Genomic DNA, 23,685 nt, shown 5'->3' on the forward strand with positions numbered 1-23,685 from the left:
TAGTTACTACTTTAATCAAGTTACGAGTACTCAGTAGTCATCAGAAGAAAAATATGAAAGGGTTTTATCTCACTACATGCAAAAATGATTAATTAACTAACTTATTGAGTTATAAGTTAAAATATAGCTGGAATTTTGGACTTTAGATCTGGAGTTTAGAGAAGAAATTAAATTGCACTCGGACTTTCTAGGACTGCTTAGAAATATTCGTCGGAGTTAATAATATAATAGGCCTGGGTAACACCGTGTTGTGTTGCGCTCTTGAGTTGTTGCCACTCTGAGTTAATGAGTTGTAACTAATCGGTTAATGAGTTGTAACTCCCAATTTTTATAAGTAAAATTTTTTCAGCAACGGAACTGAGTTACTGCGTCTGTGCGTTAGGTTGGCGAACCAAGACATTTGCGCAGCACTGCGCCAACTCGTACAAATTTTCTGAGTTACCCAGGCATATAATATAAGGAATCAGTATTTAATCAAAAGGTTGAGAAAGTAACAATTACAGACATTTTGGTCAGTTACTTAATTAGTACCTATCTTCATTAGGTACTAGTAAATTTTCAACAACGATTACATAAAAATTACTAGTTGCTGCTTGATTGATTAAATCGTAGCTATTTAAGTTACATTTATGTACTTTTCATTAAAAAATTGTCCAAAATTATTACACAAATCCTTTGCCAAATTTTAGTTAAGAATGTATGTATTTTATTCGATTAAAGTTGAAATTGAAATACGGTAATATTTTAGGTTTTAGGCAAAAAACCTTCAATTGGCTGAAATATTACTTTCAAACCATCCTAGGTAAAAAAAATCAAACAATAACATATAAAACAAACAGTGTTAGTCAGTTATTTAAAATTGCAATCAACGTATATTCAACAAATCTAAATGAAGCATGCTCCATTTCCAGATTGAAAAACGTTCATTTACCATTCATAGCAATGAAAAAGAACTTAGTCATTTTCAATTACGGTCTACCTATAAAGTGTTAAATTCCTGAAAATTTTCAATAGGAAATCGAATGCTCAGCGACGTGATTATTGAGCAATATCACCGCGTAGATACTATCACGTTTCTGGGATTGCAGCGCAAAAAAAACCCGATTGAATTCGATTTCACATTCTATGGTTTCTATCCAGGATTTGAAGATAAACTACGGTCTAATCAATTTTTAAATTGCCATTTTATCGCCATCTAAATGGATTATCCGGCCCGGAAACAGACAATGCAATCATAACGTTATTTTATGTCTTCAATCGAGCAAAGAGAATATTAATAATTATATTTCTGCGTTATAAAATTCGAAGAACTGATACGAAAAAATGTTCCATAAAAAAGAGTAAACGAAGGCAATGGAATAATGGTGTCAATAAAAAAGAAAAATATAGTTTTAAAAATTGAGTTTGCAAGTATAGTGGCTATATATAGATTCATCTGTAAGAACAAATTTTAAACAGATAGAAACATGAAACAGGTCGAATAAAAATTATAAAAAATAAAATATACAGACAAATAACAATTCACAGTACCAGCAAAGTAAACAGCTAATCTTATAAATCAGATCACACCGTGTCAACATGATTAGATAGGACTAGGCAATAATACAGAATATCCCGAAAAAATAAAAACTAAACAGAATAAATGTTGACAACAGCGATATAAAACAACAAATAATATTAATACGTATATAAATTATATTAAATGGGCGTGAATTGCAACTGATTCGCTCATTTAATAAACAACATAGCAAAAAATGTTGTGTTTGCGTTACCTATATGAAAATCGACATGTAATCTCGCAAAACTTCAAGTTTAATAAACATGTAAGAACATTCTGTCACCTGATGATAGAGGTGGCAGAAATATTAAATTGTTAAAAAAAAATTTAAATTAAAAAAAAATTGTTGTTTCAAAAATTAGAAAATATTGCACGGATTCTAGCGAAGAAAACCTGGCAATTTACTTCCTGATTGCTCTTTTGCATTTAATTTTCCTAAAGTCATATGAAACGTAAACAGGAAAACCTCCAATGAGCCTCGGGTGGTTGTTTTCCACAAATGTCACGTTTGTTGAAATTTATTTCCTGTGAGCTTTAGTTCGCTTTTTGGACGGCATTTATATGAAAAAACTTTATCGGAAAACGGATAGAAAAGAGGAATTGAGAAAATAACGTCGATTAAGGACACTCCTGCAACCCGTCAGCTTCAAATGAGTTGTTATTAACTCAGGCTTTGAGGGCAATCCAATGTAAGTCAGAGCTAAGACCTACTACGAATAAACATCAAAGTATAACGTTACGTTTTATTTGTTAATTTATAAAACTAGATTTTGCGAAATAGTCTGAAAAGCTTGCTGGGATTTCAATCAATTTATTTTTTCCCGCTTCCGAAAACAATCGTTCGCAAGTAAAATAAATTGGCAAGCAAAGTTTTCTGTGTGTGTGTTCTAAATATCAATATTTATTATTGTTTCTAATGTTTTGCGTGCGATTAAGGTTTGCAACATTTTCAAAGTCAAACATGCAATGCAAACAAGAAATGCAAACAATAAATGGTAATCAACTCTTTGTTACATTTTCACGAAAAATATCGACCAGAACGTACAAACAATCACCTATTTTTACTAGATTCGAAAATATCAGTACACTAAAGTATTTCATTCGTATTTCAAAGGCGTTCTAACTATCAATAAGGCAGCTTTTACGCCAGTTTTATCTCAGATTTTAAAAGTGCATTGTAAAAATATAGTTTAGATTTAGACGTAATTAATGTAGATACTAAATAATGCACTTGCATTAATTTTATACGACGTGAATGATACTAACTACTTGATAATCAATTACCCCATAAATTAATAACTAATAAAGAATATGGAATCATTGACTAATTAGATAACTGTGCTATAAAGAATAGAAAGTTTAAAAGCCAGAGCCGCGACGTAAAACCGATGAGCGAAATCTGGTCGTTAGCAACTTTTCTTTACGAGCAAAATCCTCAGTAATTTTATAAAAATGATCTATGGAAAAATTAACGAATTAAATTACTTACATTTTTACGAAAATGCTGCGAGACAATGAATAATGTCTATGGAGTATTTAAAGAGCCTTGCCTCGAGTTAAATTCAATTATAGTTTGTGAAAATAAGCGACCAAAAGTTCTATGGATTGCTGGAATATAGCAGTTAAAATTAAGCCATTTCCCTAAGACGGTGCAGATATTAATCTAGGGAAGAGTAAAAGAAAATGATAAATATATAAAAATATGAAATATAGGGAGATGAAAAAATCGATATAGAGATAAATAGATATAGAATAGAGAGATAGATAGAGAAGAGAAATAGATAGAGAATAGAATTTAGAAAACAAAGAAATCTTAAAAATGAAAGAAATTAAAACCAAGGAAATGTTCGATTTTAAGGGAACTGATTCAATCGCAAGATTATGTTTCAATACGAGATAATTAAACTGATATAGAAATGATGCAGCAAAGTATTAAAATGTAATAAATAATTAATTATTGTGGGGGTTGTAATCGGTCTGAGTTTAATAAACTTTCGTTATCTTACTTGTTCTTTAACATACTTTTGTTTCACGTTTGACAGATCGAACGATTTTAACTTCCCATTAGCAGAGACGAAAAGGTCTTTGTCCGATTTTGGAAAAGAACTGTCGCTTTCATTTCAAAAGGAAAACTCATTCTATCCTAAATCCCCGTAGAGAGCGGTTTTGTAGAATAATACGCTTTCCTAGAATCCAATGAATGGACTACAAATGGATATATTTTCCAAACAGCTATTCAACCAAAGCAAATAAATATAAGTAGATTTCCTTCATAAGAAAATTGCTTGGAATATCAAACATGTAACATCTACACGTTGTTGTAAACATCGACAACAAAAGCAAATAAAATAGGAAGAAAATAATTCGGTTAAAGAAAACATATTAGTATGATTAGACGACACTCAAAGAAAGGTCTTCCAAGAATTTTCAGAAATCGACTGTATTATTTAAAATATTAAAGGAATCTGAAACATTGTCGAGTTTCACTTTAGTTGTAAAGCTTATCTTCTGTCTCATTCCACAAATAAATCGCTGAACTATAAAAATTCAGAAAATTTCAATCATGTTCTATAACTTGAGCACCTTAAAAATCGACGGAAATTAACAACTAGAAACACTCTACAAAATTCGGCTCTCAAAGCTTTATCTAATTAGCAGACAGAGAGAAAAAAGAACATGAAAAATAATGCAATTTATGGCAGCAGAATATTCAGTCGACTATAAAAGACGGTTTATTAAATCAAGTTAGTTCATTAAAAACAATGTTTCAGACGACATAAAATAGGTCGTTTTAAAACGAATATAAAAAATGTTGTGTTGGCTTTAAAAGCGAATTGTCTTCTTATTTTAAAACGAAAAAATGTTAATTCCGCACTGTTAAGGTTTTGAAATATAAGTGTAGATTAGAAGAAACACGGACATAACATTTTAAAAGTTTTAAATCTGGTTTTTACTGAATGAGTCAAAGGGAAGAGGAGCGAAAAACGAAACCATTGTGTAGTTAACTTCCGCAGACAGGAAGTATGTCATTCGATTTTACTTGAAACAACCAACACTTTGGTCGAAAGCTTTCCGGAATTGTTCCATCAGCCCTAGCTTTAGATCCAGCAGGGGTAATAAAACTTTGTTAGGGTCAACTAGGCAGCCTCGAATCCCATTTTTGGAGCCTCATATTAAATTCCCTTTTGGGACTGGGATAGCTTCCATCTCTGTATGGTAAAAGTGGATATTCGATATTTCGGAATAATGTATAAATATTATATAAATGTATAAAAAAATCAATGCAAGTAAAAAAAGGGGACTTAAACTAAATAATAATAAACTAGTTTGGCATTTTTTAATCAAATGTTCTGAGCATTTACGGCTTAGTTCAAGTCGTTTTCTACGTCATGCATTTTCTTCAAAAGAATACTGACAAATATTATATTTTTATCCATATTAATAGTGCACTCAATACTTCTCCTTGCTCGTCTGGTTTATTCATATAGCATTAATTCATATTGCATTAAAGCAGCTAAAGAACTATCAGCCAACAATATCCACTAAAAAGAAAAATGTAATAAAATAAACTGTGATGATAATCATCTGCATATAGTCAGATTATAAAATAATTTAAACACATATAAAATTGAACTAATGAAACTACCTATTTCTAGTTGAATAGTCAGCTTCGAAAATAAATTTGTAAAACCTGCATCAATTAGCGATTTAATTCAGGAAATGTTTAAACAGTCAAAACCTGGATATCTGTCAGCCGACAGTTTTCCTTTATTTCCCAATTGCGGGATTCGGGCAATGATATTAAAATTTCATGGCAGCTTAATTCGACTTTTTCGCTTCCTTTTTAGAACGCATGACTCAATCTGACGTGATACAAAAGCTTATCAACAAAGCCATTAAATCATTCCGGTTATACTCTTTTTGTGATAAATTTTCAGGAAGACTGGAGGTGTTTTCGGGTGATTTACACGGCAATCTTCTGATAGTATGGAGGGTGTTAAAATATCTAATGGGATTATTATTCTAAAACAGAAAGAAGGATGCGCCAAAAGTTCAATACTCGCCATAAGTACGTTTAATAAAATTTAAAAAGCAAATGAAAATTTGAATGCATTAACGAATGTTTATTTAGAATCATTAGTTTTGGCTGCAAATGGCGATAATATTTAAAAAAACATGCTCTTTGCAAAGTGATGCATTTTTCGATTTCACCTATTCAACAAAAGACATTTTTATGAACATTTCCTCAAAACTCTGCGATTCTTCTCAATGTGAAAGCAGGTTACAACACCCCATAGAATAATAAAGATGGTATTTGAATATCTCTACATCGTAACCTAATCTATATCGGAAAGCTCTAAACCGATGTGAGCGGAATTTAAAGACTACCCGATGTTTGAACATGCTACTTACTACTAACTAATAAACAATATTTTTCCCAAGTATTTTGCTTTTGTCCAATGGAAAAATGTGTTGAATATTTGCTATCAAATCGACAAAAGAAGATTAACTTAATGTTTCATTTGGGTCAGCTTTTTAGTTTAATATCTTTTAAAACCTTGTGGATGCTGATACGAAATTTTGGATGAAAATATTGATTTGATTGATGATATAAAATACATAGTTCCAACCCATTCTTTCAATGGTTTTCTCTGGTGGGAGTGAAACATTTTCATTTCTACCATGTAAATAATGGAAATTTGAAAATCAAAATTAGGTAAGAGCAATGTTAGAGTATCAAGTTTAAAAAACTGCAGTTTAAACAATGCAATAGCAATTATCAAAACCAGGCCTCATATTGATAATCAGTTAATCCAGTACTGTTTGAATTATTGGAGAATGATGGTCAATGTATTACCAACAAAACTACAATTGAGAACAAACTGAAATTGAAATAGACAGCAAAGAAAAAAACTATCGATACATACATGCTGTTGTAAACATTGTCATTTAATAAGTAGAGTTCTCAAAAGATTATCACGTTATAAAACGTTAAGTTTTGAATTAACAAAAATTCCTGCTACTTCTTTAATGACTTACACACATAAAAAATATAAACCTTCAAGTTGACCGATAGCGCAAGTAAGCCTGTTTTCTCAATTACATTCAGTTGTTAAAACCTTAAATTACATAATCTTTATTAATTGGACCAAATCACCCACCTGACTATCACAAACGGCATGTAATAATAATCGAATTAGTCCAGACAATATTTATTAATCCATGCTCATTCACTCCAACTAGATAACTAACGCTCGTGCTCTCGATTCACTTGTGTCCATCGCCTAAGCGCGGACACCTGTAAACCAGCTTCAGCTAACTGAGATTCTACAGACAAACTCAGTTACGGAGTCGTGAAGAGCCGTAGCCGATCCAGCGATAACTGAAACGTGGTCAGCTTCGGGAGCTGAGCTGCACGATGGGCGGACGCAAGCGTCGCGACCCGTTGTGTTTCGTTCTATGGCAATAATTCCCTGTATATTTTTGATGTATTTTTTTCCAATACAAACTTGACTTGTCCAACATATTGATACGGAAGTAGTAGCCATTTTTATAATCTTTCAGTTCACCGGAGACGCTCATATAGTGAAGATTTCTATAAGCTTAACACTCTGAGCAAGAAAGCTTTATGATCATAAAAGTTAATTTTCAATAGTTTATAGCCTGCTTACAGCTGCAGTTTCAATTTCTGTTCGCAAATCAGCATAGAGTTGCGTTTAGATCTCACAAGATAAATTGATCCACTCGTATTTGCGTGAAAATTGATATATGGATCTAAATATGGAACAAAACAGTTTCAAAACATTTAAACTTCCAAAAATCGTGTCATTTGCAGATGAAGGAAGATTAAATCGATTTAATCAATCTCGCTGTGGAAAATTGTTTTTTTCAAGCAACTTTATGTCACATCCGTAATTATTAGTAGATAGTCTTTGAAAATATTACAAAAATAATAATTCATGTATAACATTCCTTTTATAAGTTTAATTTTGAACAATTGAAAGATTTGCTATGAGAAACGTCGAATAGTCTTAGTAAAAGATCTTTATTACAAATCGTAAAGTTTCCGAAAAGTTTTCAATGACAACTTTATAAGTGGGAACATCCGAGGTTTCTCCAGAATACTCTTAATAAATGGCTGATAATCTGACTAAAGATAATTTAACAAAATTTTAGAATACAAGTGAGTTGGAAGTTTAGTCTGAGAAGCCGTGGGAAGTATAAAGGTAAGAACCAACCAACGATGACGACCAGTTAAAAGGAAGAATTATTTCTTTGTTCTGTTACTTTATACAGTGTTGGTGAGAACATTTTGTTACCGTTTTTTTTTTGTTATTTCTGAGCATGTGTATAAAAAGTAATTTCTAAATAATTGGCAAAAAATTAATTATTAGTCTATTTCCATCAAATTGACAAGCATTTGAAAAATATCATACAGCAAAATATGCAGAATGCACGGCAGAGAGTTTTGTCGTCCTATTATAAGTGGCTGTAAGCCAATAAATAAATAATTGTCACTCAACAGAAAAATGTCCTTATAATTGATTAATATCAAATAATCAGAAACTTCTGTACATACAGAAATTTGTTTTTCTAGGTATCTATTCAATTGTAAAATAGGAATCTAAAACTGTCTACAAAAAACATTTATTGTAGTATATTGAGTTTTGAATATACGAAAGCGCAGAAGATGCTGACTGGACCATGTTGAAAGAATGGACCCCGAAAGAATAGCCAAGATTGTGTCGAATGGAAATCCAGCTGGTGAAAGACCCATCGGAAGACCACCGAAAAGATGGAAGGATAGTTGGACATCCAAATTACAGGAGAATCAACATTGAGTATATAAATGACAAAAATGTATAAGCACGATTAATGAAACGAAATACTCAACATTCAAATTGCAATTGTGCAAAACAAGGCGTTAGTTCGAAGAATATAGGTCAATCACTATGGACACTATTGTAAATTTCGCAAAAGTTGGGAAATGACAACAGTGGACAACTGAAGATCTCGAAACACCGTTTGCAAACTTGGTTTGGTATCGGAAATCTTGAAAAACTTAAATATTTCGGCGACATACATACATATGCGAACAATCTTTTTCAAGCATGAACATTATCAGGAGTAAATTGAGAAGTTGTCTTATTGGTGAGAACTTGGAATCATGCTTAAAATCAAAAACAACAAATCTGACTAACTCCTACTTTCCAAGGAGATGTACATTGTTCGCATTAATAAATATTTATTGAGTATGAAATTTAGTTTTATTTAAGTGTAATAATAAAAGTTTAGTAAATAAGCAGATTTGGCTCGCATTTTTTTTATTGTGATAATGTTCATATTTGGATCTTTGGCTAATAAGTTTGCCGACCACTGCACTAGACCATCTTTATTATTTTCGCCAAAAAATGCCTGTACGTAAACGGGGGTCTATTTGAACATTTAATTTAAACGTTTCATTATTGTTTTGTGCTTTGTGTGATAATATAGTCCTTGTTTCCATAGCCTACTACACATTTTTCATCTTCTTTTGAAGTTTTACGCCAACAAAAGAAGAAAAACCAACAAACAGTTGTATCGTTCAATTCAGAAAAAAATAAGGATTTTAAAAGGCCCACAGCCAACTATGAATACCATTTAAAAAACCATAAGTTTATTTTTTATCTCGTAAATCAAATTGACTATGATAACGAGGGCTAGTTTATTGGATTCAACGCAAAAAGTTCTACCAAAGACAATTTTACTTTTTTTCTAATTTAAGCAGTTTACGAGTTATTTGATAATTAAAAAAGTGCTGATTTCTTTACCTAAATTTTGAAAACGGTAATGAATAGGCACTCGAATTCCGCTCAATTTTGCTAATTTAACGGATTCTCTATCTTTAAAAATGTAGAAGTTACCCATACAAAGGTTCATAAAATGGCCACCCCTGTATATTTTCTCTCTGCTTTCGAATAACACTTTTTCAAATATTTGACGAGATGTAAGATCAGCATTGAATATAAAACTATAAAAGGTATGTTTTATACTCAAAGTATAGGAACCGAATTACGACGAAACCTTTCAAATATGGTTCTAACGTGACGTAACTTAGGTAACTATTGGTATCGCTCGGAAATAGTATATTTTTTATTTTTTATTTTAAATTTTTTTATATTTTTCAGAGTAATATAGAGTCGAGTAAATGGAGTAAACTTTTTTGACTGTTTTTGACACAAACAAAGCGAAAAATACAAAAGTATAGTTTTTTTGAATAAATTACCGATGCAAAATGGAACGAAGAATAATGCACATAGTGAACAATTCCCAGTCGTCGACTGCAAATCCTTTGAAGAATGTTAGCTCATGGAAAAGGAATATAACAAGGTGAATTTCGCAGAGTTCGAGAGTCGCAGAGAGGAGATGATAATAATCCTAATAGTAGAAACGCAATTGAGTTTCTGGGACATTTTGTCGGATATATTACCACAGTCCAACATCAGGCCCACAAGAATGATTTCGAGCCATATTTGTTAAAAGTTCTGATATATGAAGTTACCAAGATGCAAAAAGTCTGCCTACCGCAACAAGTTAAAAAAAATACATGTTGATTCTGGTCATCCACTTTACGCAACATTGGAGATGATGTTACTATGGAAAATTTGTTGGGCCAGACCATTCAGAATAATTTACTAGAAACTGTCCAGATAGGACAGAAAAAAATATACATATTTTTTGTTTCAAGTCTAATCTGTAACCCTCCTGGACTAGATAGAAACTTTCCCTTTTTGAAACATTAAGCAATCAATTAATGTCACCTTTAAGTCAAAAACTGCAACTTAAAGCGTTTTGAATCTGACATATTCACATACATAATTATTTTACTCAATAAATAGCGAATTTAAGCAACGCATAAAAATGATTCTAAGCTAACTATATGCCTGTTCTAAATTTAGTAATTAATAAAATTGTTACCTGGATTGAATCTCGAAATACTCACTCAAATGAAACAACCGCCAAGAAACATGTTGGCAGCTGGATAAACCAACACCACGCTAGCGACACCTGCTGAATACCTGCCAAAGCTGTTAATTAATTATCAAAGTAGAGCTGAAATATTTGTATGTTAATTCTATTTCTTCATTGGTTGATTATAATTTGATAAATAGAAGTGCTTTTTATCGGTTTACTTCTACAATAAATATATAAATAGATTTCATTGTTAACCCGCTAGCAGCAAGCCCATTTTAAAGTTCCTATTTGTTTTTCAAAATAATCAGTAATTTTCTAGTTATAATCAATTCGTTCGTAATTATTGGATTGAACTTGATTTGATTCTAAATATAACCAGATAATATGGAAATGGTAGTTTTTACATTTTACGGCTATGAAACTGGCTAAAGGTTTTAACAAATGCCTGCTCCTCCTTCTTCCGTTCGTCAAAACCTACTAGTTTTTTGATAAATATCAATTAATATTATGAAATATGTGGTAAGAGGATTGCCTAGATTCAGACCACGCCCTTGGAAAGTCGAGAATACGCTGCCACATGCGGCAATTAAGATAGATGCGTTCAAGAATTACAGCCCCATGAATAGAAAAGCAAACAAAGAAAATTAACCCTTCTACGTCTATCCAACTGGGATTTACTAAGAAACTCGAGAAAAAGTCGGCAACGCGGTGCATTCGGGACAGTAAACAATATACTTATACGTAGGAGTAAATGTAAGACGATTAAATGGAAGGATTAGTGGAAGTGTAAGGAAAACGCAGGTGTTTTAAGAAATTTTCATCAAAACAACGGCGTCCTTGAATTGTGTCGATTTCCCATGATCCTTGGTGCACGTGATCGTGTTTACATGTCGTGATTCGTTGTTTGTGAGCGTGCCCTGCGCCGCATTGTTGCGCCCCAGTGATAACAAAATGCCGTCAGAGTCCAAACCTTTGTTGACAGCTCAGACGGAAAAGCCAAATCATTACTCGTAAGTGTATTTTTAGTGCACTTTTCATGTTGTGACGCATTCCGTATTCAATCCCGTGCAATTATGTCTGTTTATCATGTTGAAATACGTGGTTGTTTTCTAGATATCTAAAAGAATTTCGCGTCGAGCAATGCCCGCTCTTCTTACAACACAAATGTACACAGCATCGTCCTTTCACCTGTTTTCACTGGCATTTTATGAACCAGAGACGCCGACGACCTGTAAGGCGTCGCGATGGCACTTTTAATTACAGTGCTGACAATTACTGCACAAAATACGACGAAACAACGGGAATTTGTCCAGACGGAGACGAGTAAGTTCAGCTTTTTGGTTAGCTAATCTGTCACTCTTCTGCAATGGTGGGTGCGATATTTTTGTGGCGCATTTAGCTTTTTAACCATTTGTTGTGCCGTCTTATGTAACTTGACGCCAGCAAAACATCGTTTGCGCTCAAAATATCAGTAGCAGGTGGTTATGCACTAAACCAGACGAAAATCTCCACCAAAATTGTATTTCTGACATTTCAGGTCCATGTTTAACCCAACTTTCATTATGGATAAAAACAAAGGACCAAAACAAAACTAACCTACCGCGACATTTCATAATTTTTTCGTTTCCGGAATTACATAAGCTTATTAATTTAATAATCATTTCGCTGTTCAAGCTACTTAAGTTTACGTGGTTGTTTTTAGTCAAATGTTGTTGCTCTTTAATATCCACATTAATGTAATGAATTTTGATTGGAAGGAAGAATGCTTTTGGTTTTTGCTTCCTCAATTTGATCCTTTTGTCTCAAAAGATTTTATCTTGACCTTAATAATGACGATGATTTAGAAACAGATTCATCTTTGTGCGCATTTATTAATATTTTTGATTCACTTGTCCTAAATGTTATTTATCCTATGCTTTAGTTAGTTCAGAGAAGAATCAAATTTTAAAGGTAAATCTTTGTAATCGATTACATTACGAATAATTACCAGAAAATATAGTTGGCCCATATTTTCCACTTTCAGAACTGTTTTATTTCTCATCATCAATAGTGATTTGTTTGGAACTGCCGAAATATTTAAAAATGATTTATTCGAAAAAATGTCTTGATCATAAATACGTAGATTTTTTTATAGTTACTATTTTCTTTAAATTATTATGACTGTACTCAAGGTCCGCATTATTACTTACGCCTAGATTTTCCTGCAAAAAAATTGTATAGGGATGCTTGTTCCACTGCTCAGGTATACTACTTAACATAATTCAATATTTGTGTGATGCTAAACTGTAATACTTATATCTAGATTTTTTAATAAAATTGGTTAAAATTTCTTTAAACGCTTGATAATATTGATTTCTCATTGTATAGGATTGTTTTTTTTAATATTGTGTTCTCCTAAGCACGATTGCCGCTCAAATTTGTCTAGCACGTATTAGAGATATTACACTCAGCCGTATATCTAACCCATTTTTATTATTTGCTTTAGGGCGATTCTTTTGGTTTATTTTTGTTATTATGAATATAATGAAACTTATTATGAATATAAAACAACCATTCCAATTTATACTTTTGTATTGTAATTCAAAAAATTATTACATTTATTACAATTCATTATTTGAACTTTTGTTCAACTGCATAGGGGCAACATTTTTGTAGTGGAGAGTAGAGTATAATATGTTGGAATTTTTATCACTTATACATTTTATTTAAACTTATACGAATATTGACTTGACTATCATTCATTGTTTGCTTTTCTATTAAGTTAGACTGTCAATTTTTAGTCAGATAAATATATCCATAAATGTGAATATTACATATACTGATGGTGGACTACTTAACATTTTCTTGTCTGGCGGCAGGGTATAACAAGTGCTATAACTAGTACATATGTAATTTCATTACATCTCTAGATTCCAATTAGTTTCCGCCCAGTCTTTAATGTTTTATTTGCAAAATGTATTTAGAGTGGCGGTTTTTCAGAAAACAGCCGCAAAACTTATCATTTTTCTTATACTGCTGTTCTAATTAAAATAACGTTCTGTTCTATGCCGTATGAGAAGTGAAAATGTCGAAAACATTAGACTGCTCTAGATTGAAGACATTAAAGTAGGTTTTAAGCAACTGTTTATAAAATAAAGGTCGTGAAATAAACATCTTTACATTTATTTTTGTGGATCGTAAGCAATCTTGCTTTGTTTTCTACGTAATGTAATTTTTGATGGATTTTAATATTGAGCTTATTATAATTTTCTACTTGAATGTGTTTATTTTAATAAAAAAACACATCCATAGAACTGCCTGTTTGATACTGACTATTTTAATATATTGAGAGCGGGTTTGAGATTTGTCAGTGCTTGTTGGACCGATTTCAACAAAAGGTTGAAGCATTTTTGAATCGAATCGTAACCTGTGGTGAAACACCGATACAGTCCTGAGTCAATGCAGCTAAGTATGGAGTGGATACGATACATTAAGAAAAGATGCAATAAGTTAAAAAAATCAAATTCTCTATCACGGAACGCCCTGCCCTCATTCAGCAAAGGTTACAAGTGAGATATTAGACAAATTTTACTCGACTTTGATTTCTGCGACTTTGAGTTCTTTGGTCCCCTGAAAGAAGCGCTTGAAGAGCGTGGGCCGAAGAGTTGCTACGATGACAACATTTAAAAAGTCTGAATCTAAATATAAAATAAAGCGTTAATTTGAAAAATAAATCAGCCCTGTTTATTTATTACACCCTCGCAACAATCGCAGTAGAATCACATCGCATTGATATTTGTTGGATGATGTAAAATTGCAACATTAAGCTATACCAGAATTGTAATTAATTAAATTCCATCCCTTCCAGATGTCCATATTTACATAGAACTGCAGGGGACACTGAAAGACGATATCACTTAAGATATTATAAAACATGTATGTGCGTACATGACACCGATTCCAGGGGTTATTGTGTGAAAAATGGGCTTCATTGTGCATTTGCACATGGAAGTCACGATCACAGACCGCCAGTTTATGATATAAAGGAAATTCAAGCACTCGAAGCAGCAGAAGCTGAAGGTAGTTGTTCTTCAAATGGACCTAATGCTTTAGACAAAGAAAGGAATTTAATGAATGAGGATCCCAAATGGCAAGGTATTTGTTTTAGAACCTTAAATTCGATGAATCAATGTAACTTTATATGATCCTTTCAGATACCAATTTCGTATTATCAAATTATAAAACTGAACCATGCAAACGACCGCCGCGATTATGCAGACAGGGGTATGCGTGCCCACAGTTTCACAATAGCAAGGATAAAAGGAGAAGTCCCAGAAAGTTTAAATATAGGTAGTTAATTTGGCGTATTTCACTTGCATCGTGTGCAAAAACAATTTGGATTTATATAGATCAACTCCTTGTCCCAATGTGAAACATGGCGAGGAATGGGGAGAACCCGGTAATTGCGACGCTGGAGATATGTGTTCATATTGTCATACTAGAACAGAGCAACAGTTTCATCCGGAAATTTATAAAAGCACTAAATGCAATGATGTTCAGCAATCGGGATATTGCCCAAGGGGTGTATTTTGCGCATTTGCACATGTAGAACGTAAGTTTATTAGCTTTATTAGTTTGAATGCTAATCTACTTTTAATGGTTTAATTGTTATAGAAGAGTTAGGAGTGTCTAGAGACACTGGCGATTCATCAGGCACAAATCTTGTAGAAATTTTATCTAGCGTACTTCCCCCGCATACTTCAGATCTGAAAAAAGAAAAAAATAGTGAAAGTTCTGTAAGTATATTGTGCATTTTAATTAGCATCAAAATCATTACCTTGCATGGGTTTACAATATTTATTATTGTATTGGTGATAGTAGATTGTATCAGTCCCTGAAATAACCATAACTAGTAAAAAACCGGCAAGCCACATACAGTTTACTTAGTAAAGGTATATATTTACTGAGGTTCTGTTGTTGCAGAACGGAAGTAGTGAAGTTAGCGAATCGGCGTCTTCAACATCATCAATAGGCTCAAATAGTTGTAGCAGTAATAAAGCCCCAGGGGCACAATTAACGCATAAAAGTATACCTTTCCAAAGACCTAACAACCTAGGACTAGAACTGAGTAATAAATTGTTGCAAATTGAAAAAGATCCTAATCTAGGTAAGAATAAGTAATAATTTTCAAGTTTGTGAATTTTTTAAAAAGTTTTTATACATTTGGGCATGTTAGCTGAAGCTTACCGTCAACGAACTTTACAATTATTCAACTTTATTTCTAGATCCTATACAAAGGGAGCAAAGGAAACAGACGCTTTGCTTTGCTTATAGCAGCTTGGGAAATTCATTTTTCACTGGTAATGACACAGTTGAAAGTGTTGTAGGTAAGTGTGTTTTGACAAAGAAACAGTTGAAAGATTTATAGCATGGTTATTGCTTAGGAAATGCTTTGGATGAACTCAATTTGGATGATCTTAACTTATCAGGAGCACTAGATAGAGATTTGGAAAATGATTCTCCTACTGTATCCAATTCAATATCAGTTGGATTGTCTTCGGCAGGTTTGCTAGGTAATGATGCTGACTGTTTGAAACCAGACATTATTCTAATGCGGGTATTCAATGTTTTACAGGTAGTTCTGCTCCCGTTAACATTCCCAGTTCAGCACCCAGAACTCTTGGATGCTTCAGCCCTAACAACAGTCCAATGCAGTCGTTTTTATCGGCTACTAGATATTCCCAGTCCGACACAATGGACTTTCTAAATCACGGACAGATCCAATTGAGTACTAGTGCATCGAAAATCAATAATTTTTCCAGCTTTTTTGACTTTCCTGCTCAAAGTATATCTCCCAGTTCTAGGAATCACAATAATTTTAGTATATCCCCAAGCATGAATAATAATATGGAAGTTGCAAGGTAAGTTTATTTTTAATGATGATTTAATGCATTTTTATAATGTCTCAAGTGGGGCTACATTTGTGTTTGTTGTTTGAAGACTTAGCTCGGTTTTTTGCAATTTCCTCGTTGGATTTTTAGTAAAAAATCGAACTTCACATGTCTCATTTTTTAGGGTTTTTTGAAACTAAAACGTTTTGTTAATTTTTAATTTGGAATACGTAAGTTCTCGGCCTTTAAATTTCTGCTAAGTTCGTATTTTTCAGGAGAAGTATTCTGCTAAGCTTCAAACGGATTACTGTTACTAATCTCAGTTTATTTAAGAAAGTTATCTCTAAAAAGCAATAAAAGAGACAGTTAATATTAATGAAATAATAGCTTGAAAATGTTGTAAAGCGACAAACATTTTCTCATTAACTTGCACCTACTTAAGGATGAATTTCATCCTTGATGTCATGACGCCTGTTAGATATTATTTGAGGATTTTTTGGTCCACCTCAAATTGAATTATTAAATAAATGTAACGAATTTAATGCATCGGTTCGGAACAATCGCTAAACCGTCGTATAATGTTTCCCCATTTACTTTAGTTTTTGTCGTTTTTGGCTCGAAGTTTATAGCCAGCGTAAATTTGGTTAGTCAGATCATGCTTCAAGTCAACCAATTTGGCTTTTCAGATTAAGAGATGAACTAACGCAAGCAAGATTACAACTAAATAATTGGGAAGAGAGACTTCAGCAAGCCAGAACGGCTTGCGATGCTTGGAAGCGCGAAAGTGAAGATGCAAACCGCAAAGCTAAACAATTAGAGAATAAGCTTCAAGAAACACTAACTCAGTACACATCCCTTAAACAAGAGTGTGAGCAATTGCAAGATGGTCCCCACATACGTCGAATAACTAAAGTATCAGAGTTGAGTAAATTATCACTTAGTGTTTTGAAATCCATACATTCGCAAATAAGGCAAGATCTTGAGGAAATTGAAAAAGTCTTATATAGGGAAACAGCATCTAAGTGTATGGTATGCGAAGAAAGAAATAGGACTGTTACTTTGAATTGCAATCACTTCGTATTATGTGATACATGCGCGAATACACAGTCTCAATGCCCATACTGTCAAACACCAAATAACCTGGTGACAAATATGTGAATATGCGGATATTAGGCTTGTAAGGACTTTGCTGTAGGTTATCCTTTGGTTTCTTTGAATTAGCATTTATAACATCAACTCAAGTACAATAAGGGTAACTTACAGTATTATATCTTACAATTTAACAAATTTTATTCATAGTTACAGTCTTTATAATTTCTATAGTATTGTATAAATTGATATAATAGAGTGACATCACTGTAGTTACTTATTTTGAAAATCCAATAAGTAGTATCTTCTCTTGTTTGCCACATATTATCCTTGAAGAAAAATTTTGATTTCTTGCTTAGTTATCTCAATTAAGAAAGTTACATAATCCCCATACTAGATTAAGAAAATAGAATTTCCAATTTACCAATTTACGGTATGAAAATATTATTTAAATTAAGCGAACATTTTCACTTTAAGAGTAAATTGACATGTATCAATATATTTCCTTTAATACAGTCATTAGAATTTTGCTATTTTTTAATTTGATAATCTATTGTTGCTTTATTGCTGCACCGAAACATATATAGAATAGCTATGGGTTCTTATTTTTCTCATGTATGTTTTTCTAGAGTGTTTGAATTTGGAATCAGGATTCTATTCAAGTGAATTAATTCTGATGGATTAAGTTATACATTTAAAAAGTCGACTAGTTATAGATTCCCTTGTATTACAAACACACTTCATTACAAAAGGTTTGTTTGATTGGCTAGCGCCAATCTCACCGTTTCTCGGAGCGAAAAACAGCGGGCAAAAAAAAATTCACCGGCGGGCTGCATTCAGGTATTCCGATATCCAGGCAAATGTGTTTCTTAATCCAATTTCAAACGCTTCTGGTTTCAAATAATTTAAGTAAATTAATCAGAATATCGATTTTCTGTTTATTAATTTAATGGATCTTTAAATTGGTACAGCAATATAGTTCACCAAAGTGATTGATTTTCCATTGTCTATTTTGTCATTTGCCACCTTGTATAGAGTGATTATGTGTGATATAGTTGTTAAACAATTTTTTGCTTTTTCTGACGCAGTGCAAATTTGATTTTATTCCGTTCAAACAGTGTATGTAAAACTGAAATAAATGTGTATTCAGTGAATGTATGTGAAATTTTTTGATGAGATTTTATATTTTTACCAAGACTGTTTTATGTGATTTAGAGATAAGGAATTCAATTATTACGTCATGCCTGCTTCATGCAAATTGTAAATGAAACGCTGTTTAGTTTGAACATTAAGAAACTTACATTAAAATCTCAATAAAAAGTTTCACTATAATATGTACATTTACAGGGTGAGTCCTGTCAATATTGGAAGCTCTGCATATTTTGACATCTTCTGACAAGATTCTCATGCGCAAAGCAAATGACAATTTTCTGTATTATTTTTTAATTTGCTTTTGATATTGAACTGTGTAATAATTAGGATAGCTTTTCATCATCGATTTAAATTGTGGCATACTTCTAGTAGGCATATAGTACTGTTTTAAACATGTAGGTATTAGCAATTATTTGCAGGCCTATTAAAGTAAATTTGCGAATTATTCATTATATTCGTTAATTGACAATTTGCAGTTGTATTTTTTTGACTTGACAACCAGATTTTCACACGGCCAAACCCAATTTGATTTAACTAGTTTGATCTAGCGCATAACACTTTAGCATTACATGGTAATTTATATTGCTCTTAATATAAATGTAATACTTGTACCTATCGTGTGTTTTCAATATTACCTTTTTGATTGTAAATGTTTAATTCCATATTTTCTACTATTGAATGTCACCAAATTGGGGCTCAGTTCAAACGAGTTAGTCGTAAGTTTACTGATTCTCAACTAATCAGATGATTTGCTATATGTAACAGAAAACATGCATTTATGACACGTTATATTCGTAACATATTACTTGCCAACAATAGTAATTTTTATGGAGCTGCTGCTATTACCGTTTCACGTACCAATCGAATATTTTCATTTGGAACTGTTGAATACTATTTTCGAAATTTCAGTTTCCACCAGACTATGTGAATTTACAGTTTTATGTTAATGAAACAATTTTATAAAATAAGTACAAACGATCAAGTATATTATATCGTAAAAATATTTTAGAGACTTTTTGGCAATACGTAGATGTGAATATAATATGTAATTCTAAAAGTATTTTTAAATAAAGTGTTATTCTCTACTGTAAAATGTGGTTTTTTCGATATGTAGATTTAAAATTAAGAACATAATTCATAATATATATGTACCTTCATCGCTTATTTTATAATAATTTCCTCTACAAATATAAATATTTTAGTTTTTTTACTAGTTTTATTTAAAAACAACAGATCCAATCAAACCCGAAAATCAACATCTAATAGTTTATTTGATCTGAATTATGCCGCAAATATTTACCTTGTTTCAGCAAATATGAAAATAAACATATTGAATAAAATCGCTGATTTCAGTGTTTCGTTATTTATAGATAACTTGAGTTTACTTGTCGCACAAGATGTTTGACGCTGAAATGAATTACAAAAAGATAGAAGAATAGGAAAACAACTAATAATATGACAAATATAATGAATTTAGTAATTTTTTTTTCAAATTTGGCGCCATTATCCCCACCTCGTTTAGTCTCACTATGCCGCCAATAAACTGCCGTTGCTAGGCGTCACTTTGTTTTCCGATCAATTCCAGGTACGCCGTGTTCTTGTGCGTAGTGTAATATTGCTGAGAGTCGATTTTATAAAAAATACGCGGTAAGTTTATTTGTAATCAACTTAACAGTGTTTTATTATTAGACTAAACCTCCCAAATGATGCTCATCGTGTTTATACGACAGTTTGGTGCAATTCTTGCATGCATTTGTTTGCATTCAGATTAATTCTAATGGTTCAGAGCGGCCATCTTGTTTGTATTCTTGTGCAAATGTAAATTACTAATAATTCCAGTCAGGAATTGTTCTTACTTGAACGATGTGCATAGAAGTACTAAGTAAAACACATGTTTGTCCTTTTAAGATTAAATATACTGTTTTGGCGCCAAATTGACATAACAGTAAAACGTGTTTATTTTTTAGTACTATAAACAATGGCTCGTACCAAGCAAACTGCCCGTAAATCAACGGGAGGAAAAGCTCCCCGTAAACAACTGGCCACCAAAGCCGCCAGGAAATCAGCACCCTCAACAGGAGGAGTGAAGAAGCCCCATCGTTACCGTCCTGGTACGGTCGCTCTACGAGAAATCAGAAGATACCAAAAATCCACCGAATTGCTCATCCGAAAATTACCCTTCCAACGATTGGTGAGAGAAATTGCACAAGATTTCAAAACTGATCTTCGGTTCCAGTCGGCTGCTATTGGGGCCCTACAGGTTAGTATATAGGCTAGGAGTGTTATTTAGTGAAAACTAACATATCGTTGGCCATATCCACATTCTACCAAACATCTCTAAAAATCTACTTTAAATAGGTACTCTCCTAAAACTAATTTGGAAATCGTCATAGATACACTAATCAATAGCATTTAATATTTGTCCTCTTACAAAATGGGGTAAATGAATATTTCTGACTTATTAAATTTGGTCAGTGCACGTGGGCTAAAATGATTGAAATTAATTATCATATTCGGCATCATCGTTAAATCGTTCATGCACATGCAGGAACAAGTCTCAATATGCTAATGAGGGAAATCAGTTATAGGTTTTCTCGTTTTGAATGAATTTCACATACTATGTATTACAAAAACAGTTTTACTAATTTCAGCCCCCTGTATCCCAAAAGACCTGACGCCATTTACGGTTGAGGGAATTCTAATATTGTTTCTTTTATTGAAATTACGCTTAGAATTAAGCAGTTGGTTTGAAAACCCCTTGTATCGTACCCACCTCACAAAGAACACAATCAGCGAAGAAACAGAATGTACAGGAAATTGTCCATATTTCACCAAAACTAAGCACATTGTTGCTAAACTGCGCTTAAATGTGTTATTAGTGTTATTGGAGCATGAGACAATAAGTTCAAATAAATCGCATAGGAACCGCAATTTCATCCACGGTGGGTTATTTTTTCCAAAGAAGAATCTAAAATGCTATATTTTTTAATTAAAATATGCAGGGAGTTGCATTTTATACAATGAGCTGCGGTCCTGACTGAATAGCTTTGTTATCTGACTCTGTCTATAACATGTTATGATAACAATCATTAGAGCTTTAAGACTCATTGCAACGAAATTTTTGCTAAAAACATTATTAGCCACTTAGCGTTGTAGTAAAGTAGCACCATGGTAAGGTAATTAAGATGTTTCTACATCTACTAAAAAGTACTACAGCGCTTTTTTTGGAGGAAAGTGGGCACGAGCTTACCGGGCTAGTTTAGCTTGATTTTTTTTGGTTGAAATATGGATTGAAAACATCTTGTAAGTACCTATATAAGCGTAAGTTCACTGAATGAATCGTTTGTTATTTTTGTCAGATATCGATATCGTTTATCCTGCCGCATTAAGAAATATTCAGACTTCGCTTTTAAGGCCTGTTAAAATTATTTACAGCATACTTTGACAAATTGCATTGAGCGAATGTACGCGTCGGTACTTTCCCACATAAAAATATCGTAACTCCTTACAATAGTTAATTGGGAAATATAATGCTTTCATTGAGAACCTGATTATGTTCGTAAGTACTTAGACATCATATGCAGTTGAGACCAGGTTTTTCCCGACTGAATGCATTGCGTTTGCTTCAAAAGCAGTTCTTTTTCAACCTTCAAAGAAACGGAACAACTAGATTGAATAAATGACTTTTTTGTATGCAACTTTTATTTTGGTTAAATATTGGCGCTTGTTCTGTCACATTCCCGTATTTTGTGGATTTTTTATTTCAGATAGTACGTACTGTCTTGTGCATGACTTCACATCGTGAATAATGTTCATATATAGTTCATATAAGGCATTTCAATAACAATGCAAATTATCTTTGCAATTTAGCCAGTTTTTTATAGCCAATAAATGTTATCGCACTGCTAGTATAAAATTTTAAATTTACATAATCAAATGCAATTTTAATCTTCTAAAACAGTCAGCAGTATGTATTACATGGGGATCACTAAAAGAATTGATATATTCCGAAATAAAACGAATAAAAACTCGGGTAACGTTTTCTCAAAATCCATCGTTTCAATCAACTGCTTGAACCAATCAACTGCTCAACCAGAATATATTATTTGTCTCGTTAAAAGCACCAAAGGAAAAAGAGAAGAATACACTCAATATTGTTTAAAATTCAAAGTACTAATGGTGTGACGCTGGTCGCAAACGAAACTTAAATTACCCGAATAAAATTTGAGCAATGGATCAGTTTCAGTGGCAGGTACAGCAAGTCTCAATACCGCTTGCATAGACTGAATGTTGCCAATATAAATATAACGATTTGATAGAAATATCGGCTTGAAGTAATTGCTGAGTGTAGTAAATGAACTATTATTTTCATTTCAGGAAGCCAGCGAAGCTTACTTGGTAGGTTTGTTTGAAGACACCAACTTGTGTGCAATCCACGCCAAGCGAGTAACCATTATGCCGAAAGACATACAGTTGGCCCGCCGAATCCGTGGTGAACGAGCTTAAGCTGTTTTCGTATAATCATTACTTTAATATTTTCTTAGTTTTACAAGCGGTTTTCATAGCACACTTACTGCCAGTTGTGTCGTAGTAACATAGGTGTTTATGTTCATTTGGAACAATGTACCCGTGAAATCATGTAATTTCGGTTTATTTATCAGATGGCTGTTTAAATTTGGAAATCATTCTGGTTGCAGTAAAATTGAAATTCGTTTTTTTTTTAGACTTAAATGTATAGGTTTTTTCATTTAGTGTTTAGTCATTTCGGATGGTGTTACACAACCTCTAAATAAAGGAGTTCTCGTATAAAGCTGTTTCACTTTTTTTAAATCACATATTTTTTCTCGAAAATTACTTGTTGGTGAAGGATTGTACAAGTGAGTTACATTCTTGCAACTTAAATTGTAAGCAATAATTAATTAAACACTAAGCAAAGATAAGAACATGTACCGAGGTTACAATTGCAAAGCGAAACCAGTTCATTTGTATCCTGCTTCTAATAAAGACCTTTTTTAAAAAGGCTTTTTGTATTGACCCACACGTAAATGGCGCAGTCGGTAG

At 32.6% G+C, this 23,685-nt stretch overlaps 3 protein-coding genes and 1 long non-coding RNA gene across 4 annotated transcripts in view; 3 read left to right on the forward strand and 1 right to left on the reverse strand.

Moving 5' to 3' along the window:
* LOC109537818 (probable G-protein coupled receptor CG31760) overlaps nucleotides 1-6,925 on the reverse strand; it is a 117,305-nt gene extending 110,380 nt beyond the window's left edge. Inside the window, exon 1 of the mRNA XM_019904720.2 lies at nucleotides 6,721-6,925. The gene's annotated coding sequence lies outside the window, so the exon portion shown is untranslated. The remainder of the gene's footprint in view (nucleotides 1-6,720) is intronic.
* Nucleotides 6,926-11,120: 4,195 nt separating this feature from the next.
* On the forward strand, nucleotides 11,121-19,830 carry LOC109537836 (RING finger protein unkempt). Its single transcript, XM_019904751.2, has 11 exons — nucleotides 11,121-11,523; nucleotides 11,627-11,836; nucleotides 14,361-14,647; nucleotides 14,707-14,842; nucleotides 14,902-15,104; nucleotides 15,167-15,288; nucleotides 15,476-15,659; nucleotides 15,778-15,879; nucleotides 15,937-16,065; nucleotides 16,128-16,413; nucleotides 17,070-19,830. Exons 1-11 carry the CDS (start codon nucleotides 11,465-11,467, stop codon nucleotides 17,539-17,541), a joined length of 2,190 nt encoding a protein of 729 aa, XP_019760310.1. The 5' UTR covers nucleotides 11,121-11,464; the 3' UTR covers nucleotides 17,542-19,830.
* Nucleotides 11,850-13,663, forward strand: LOC125503460. Its single transcript, XR_007280880.1, has 2 exons — nucleotides 11,850-11,991; nucleotides 12,051-13,663. It is a non-coding gene; the product is annotated as an uncharacterized LOC125503460 (long non-coding RNA).
* Nucleotides 19,831-20,015: 185 nt separating the features above from the next.
* LOC109537837 (histone H3.3A) lies at nucleotides 20,016-23,434 on the forward strand. The gene is made up of 3 exons (XM_019904752.1): nucleotides 20,016-20,271; nucleotides 20,592-20,884; nucleotides 23,002-23,434. Exons 2-3 carry the CDS (start codon nucleotides 20,603-20,605, stop codon nucleotides 23,128-23,130), a joined length of 411 nt encoding a protein of 136 aa, XP_019760311.1. The 5' UTR covers nucleotides 20,016-20,271; nucleotides 20,592-20,602; the 3' UTR covers nucleotides 23,131-23,434.
* Nucleotides 23,435-23,685: the final 251 nt, after the last annotated feature.

This window comes from Dendroctonus ponderosae, unplaced genomic scaffold (assembly GCF_020466585.1).
Source record: "Dendroctonus ponderosae isolate FM_Combo_2020 unplaced genomic scaffold, Dpon_F_20191213v2 Dpon_F_20191213_2, whole genome shotgun sequence".
Lineage (NCBI taxonomy): Eukaryota > Metazoa > Arthropoda > Insecta > Coleoptera > Curculionidae > Dendroctonus > Dendroctonus ponderosae.

Excerpts from the sequence above, each read along its gene's own strand:
- LOC109537836 (XM_019904751.2), top strand. The coding sequence starts at position 11,465 with ATGCCGTCAGAGTCCAAACCTTTGTTGACAGCTCAGACGGAAAAGCCA. Across the intron at positions 15,289-15,475 it reads AAAAAAATAGTGAAAGTTCT|AACGGAAGTAGTGAAGTTAG; the intron begins GTAAGTATATTG and ends CTGTTGTTGCAG. Across the intron at positions 15,660-15,777 it reads TGAAAAAGATCCTAATCTAG|ATCCTATACAAAGGGAGCAA; the intron begins GTAAGAATAAGT and ends CTTTATTTCTAG.
- LOC109537837 (XM_019904752.1), top strand. The coding sequence starts at position 20,603 with ATGGCTCGTACCAAGCAAACTGCCCGTAAATCAACGGGAGGAAAAGCT. Across the intron at positions 20,885-23,001 it reads CTGCTATTGGGGCCCTACAG|GAAGCCAGCGAAGCTTACTT; the intron begins GTTAGTATATAG and ends TTTTCATTTCAG.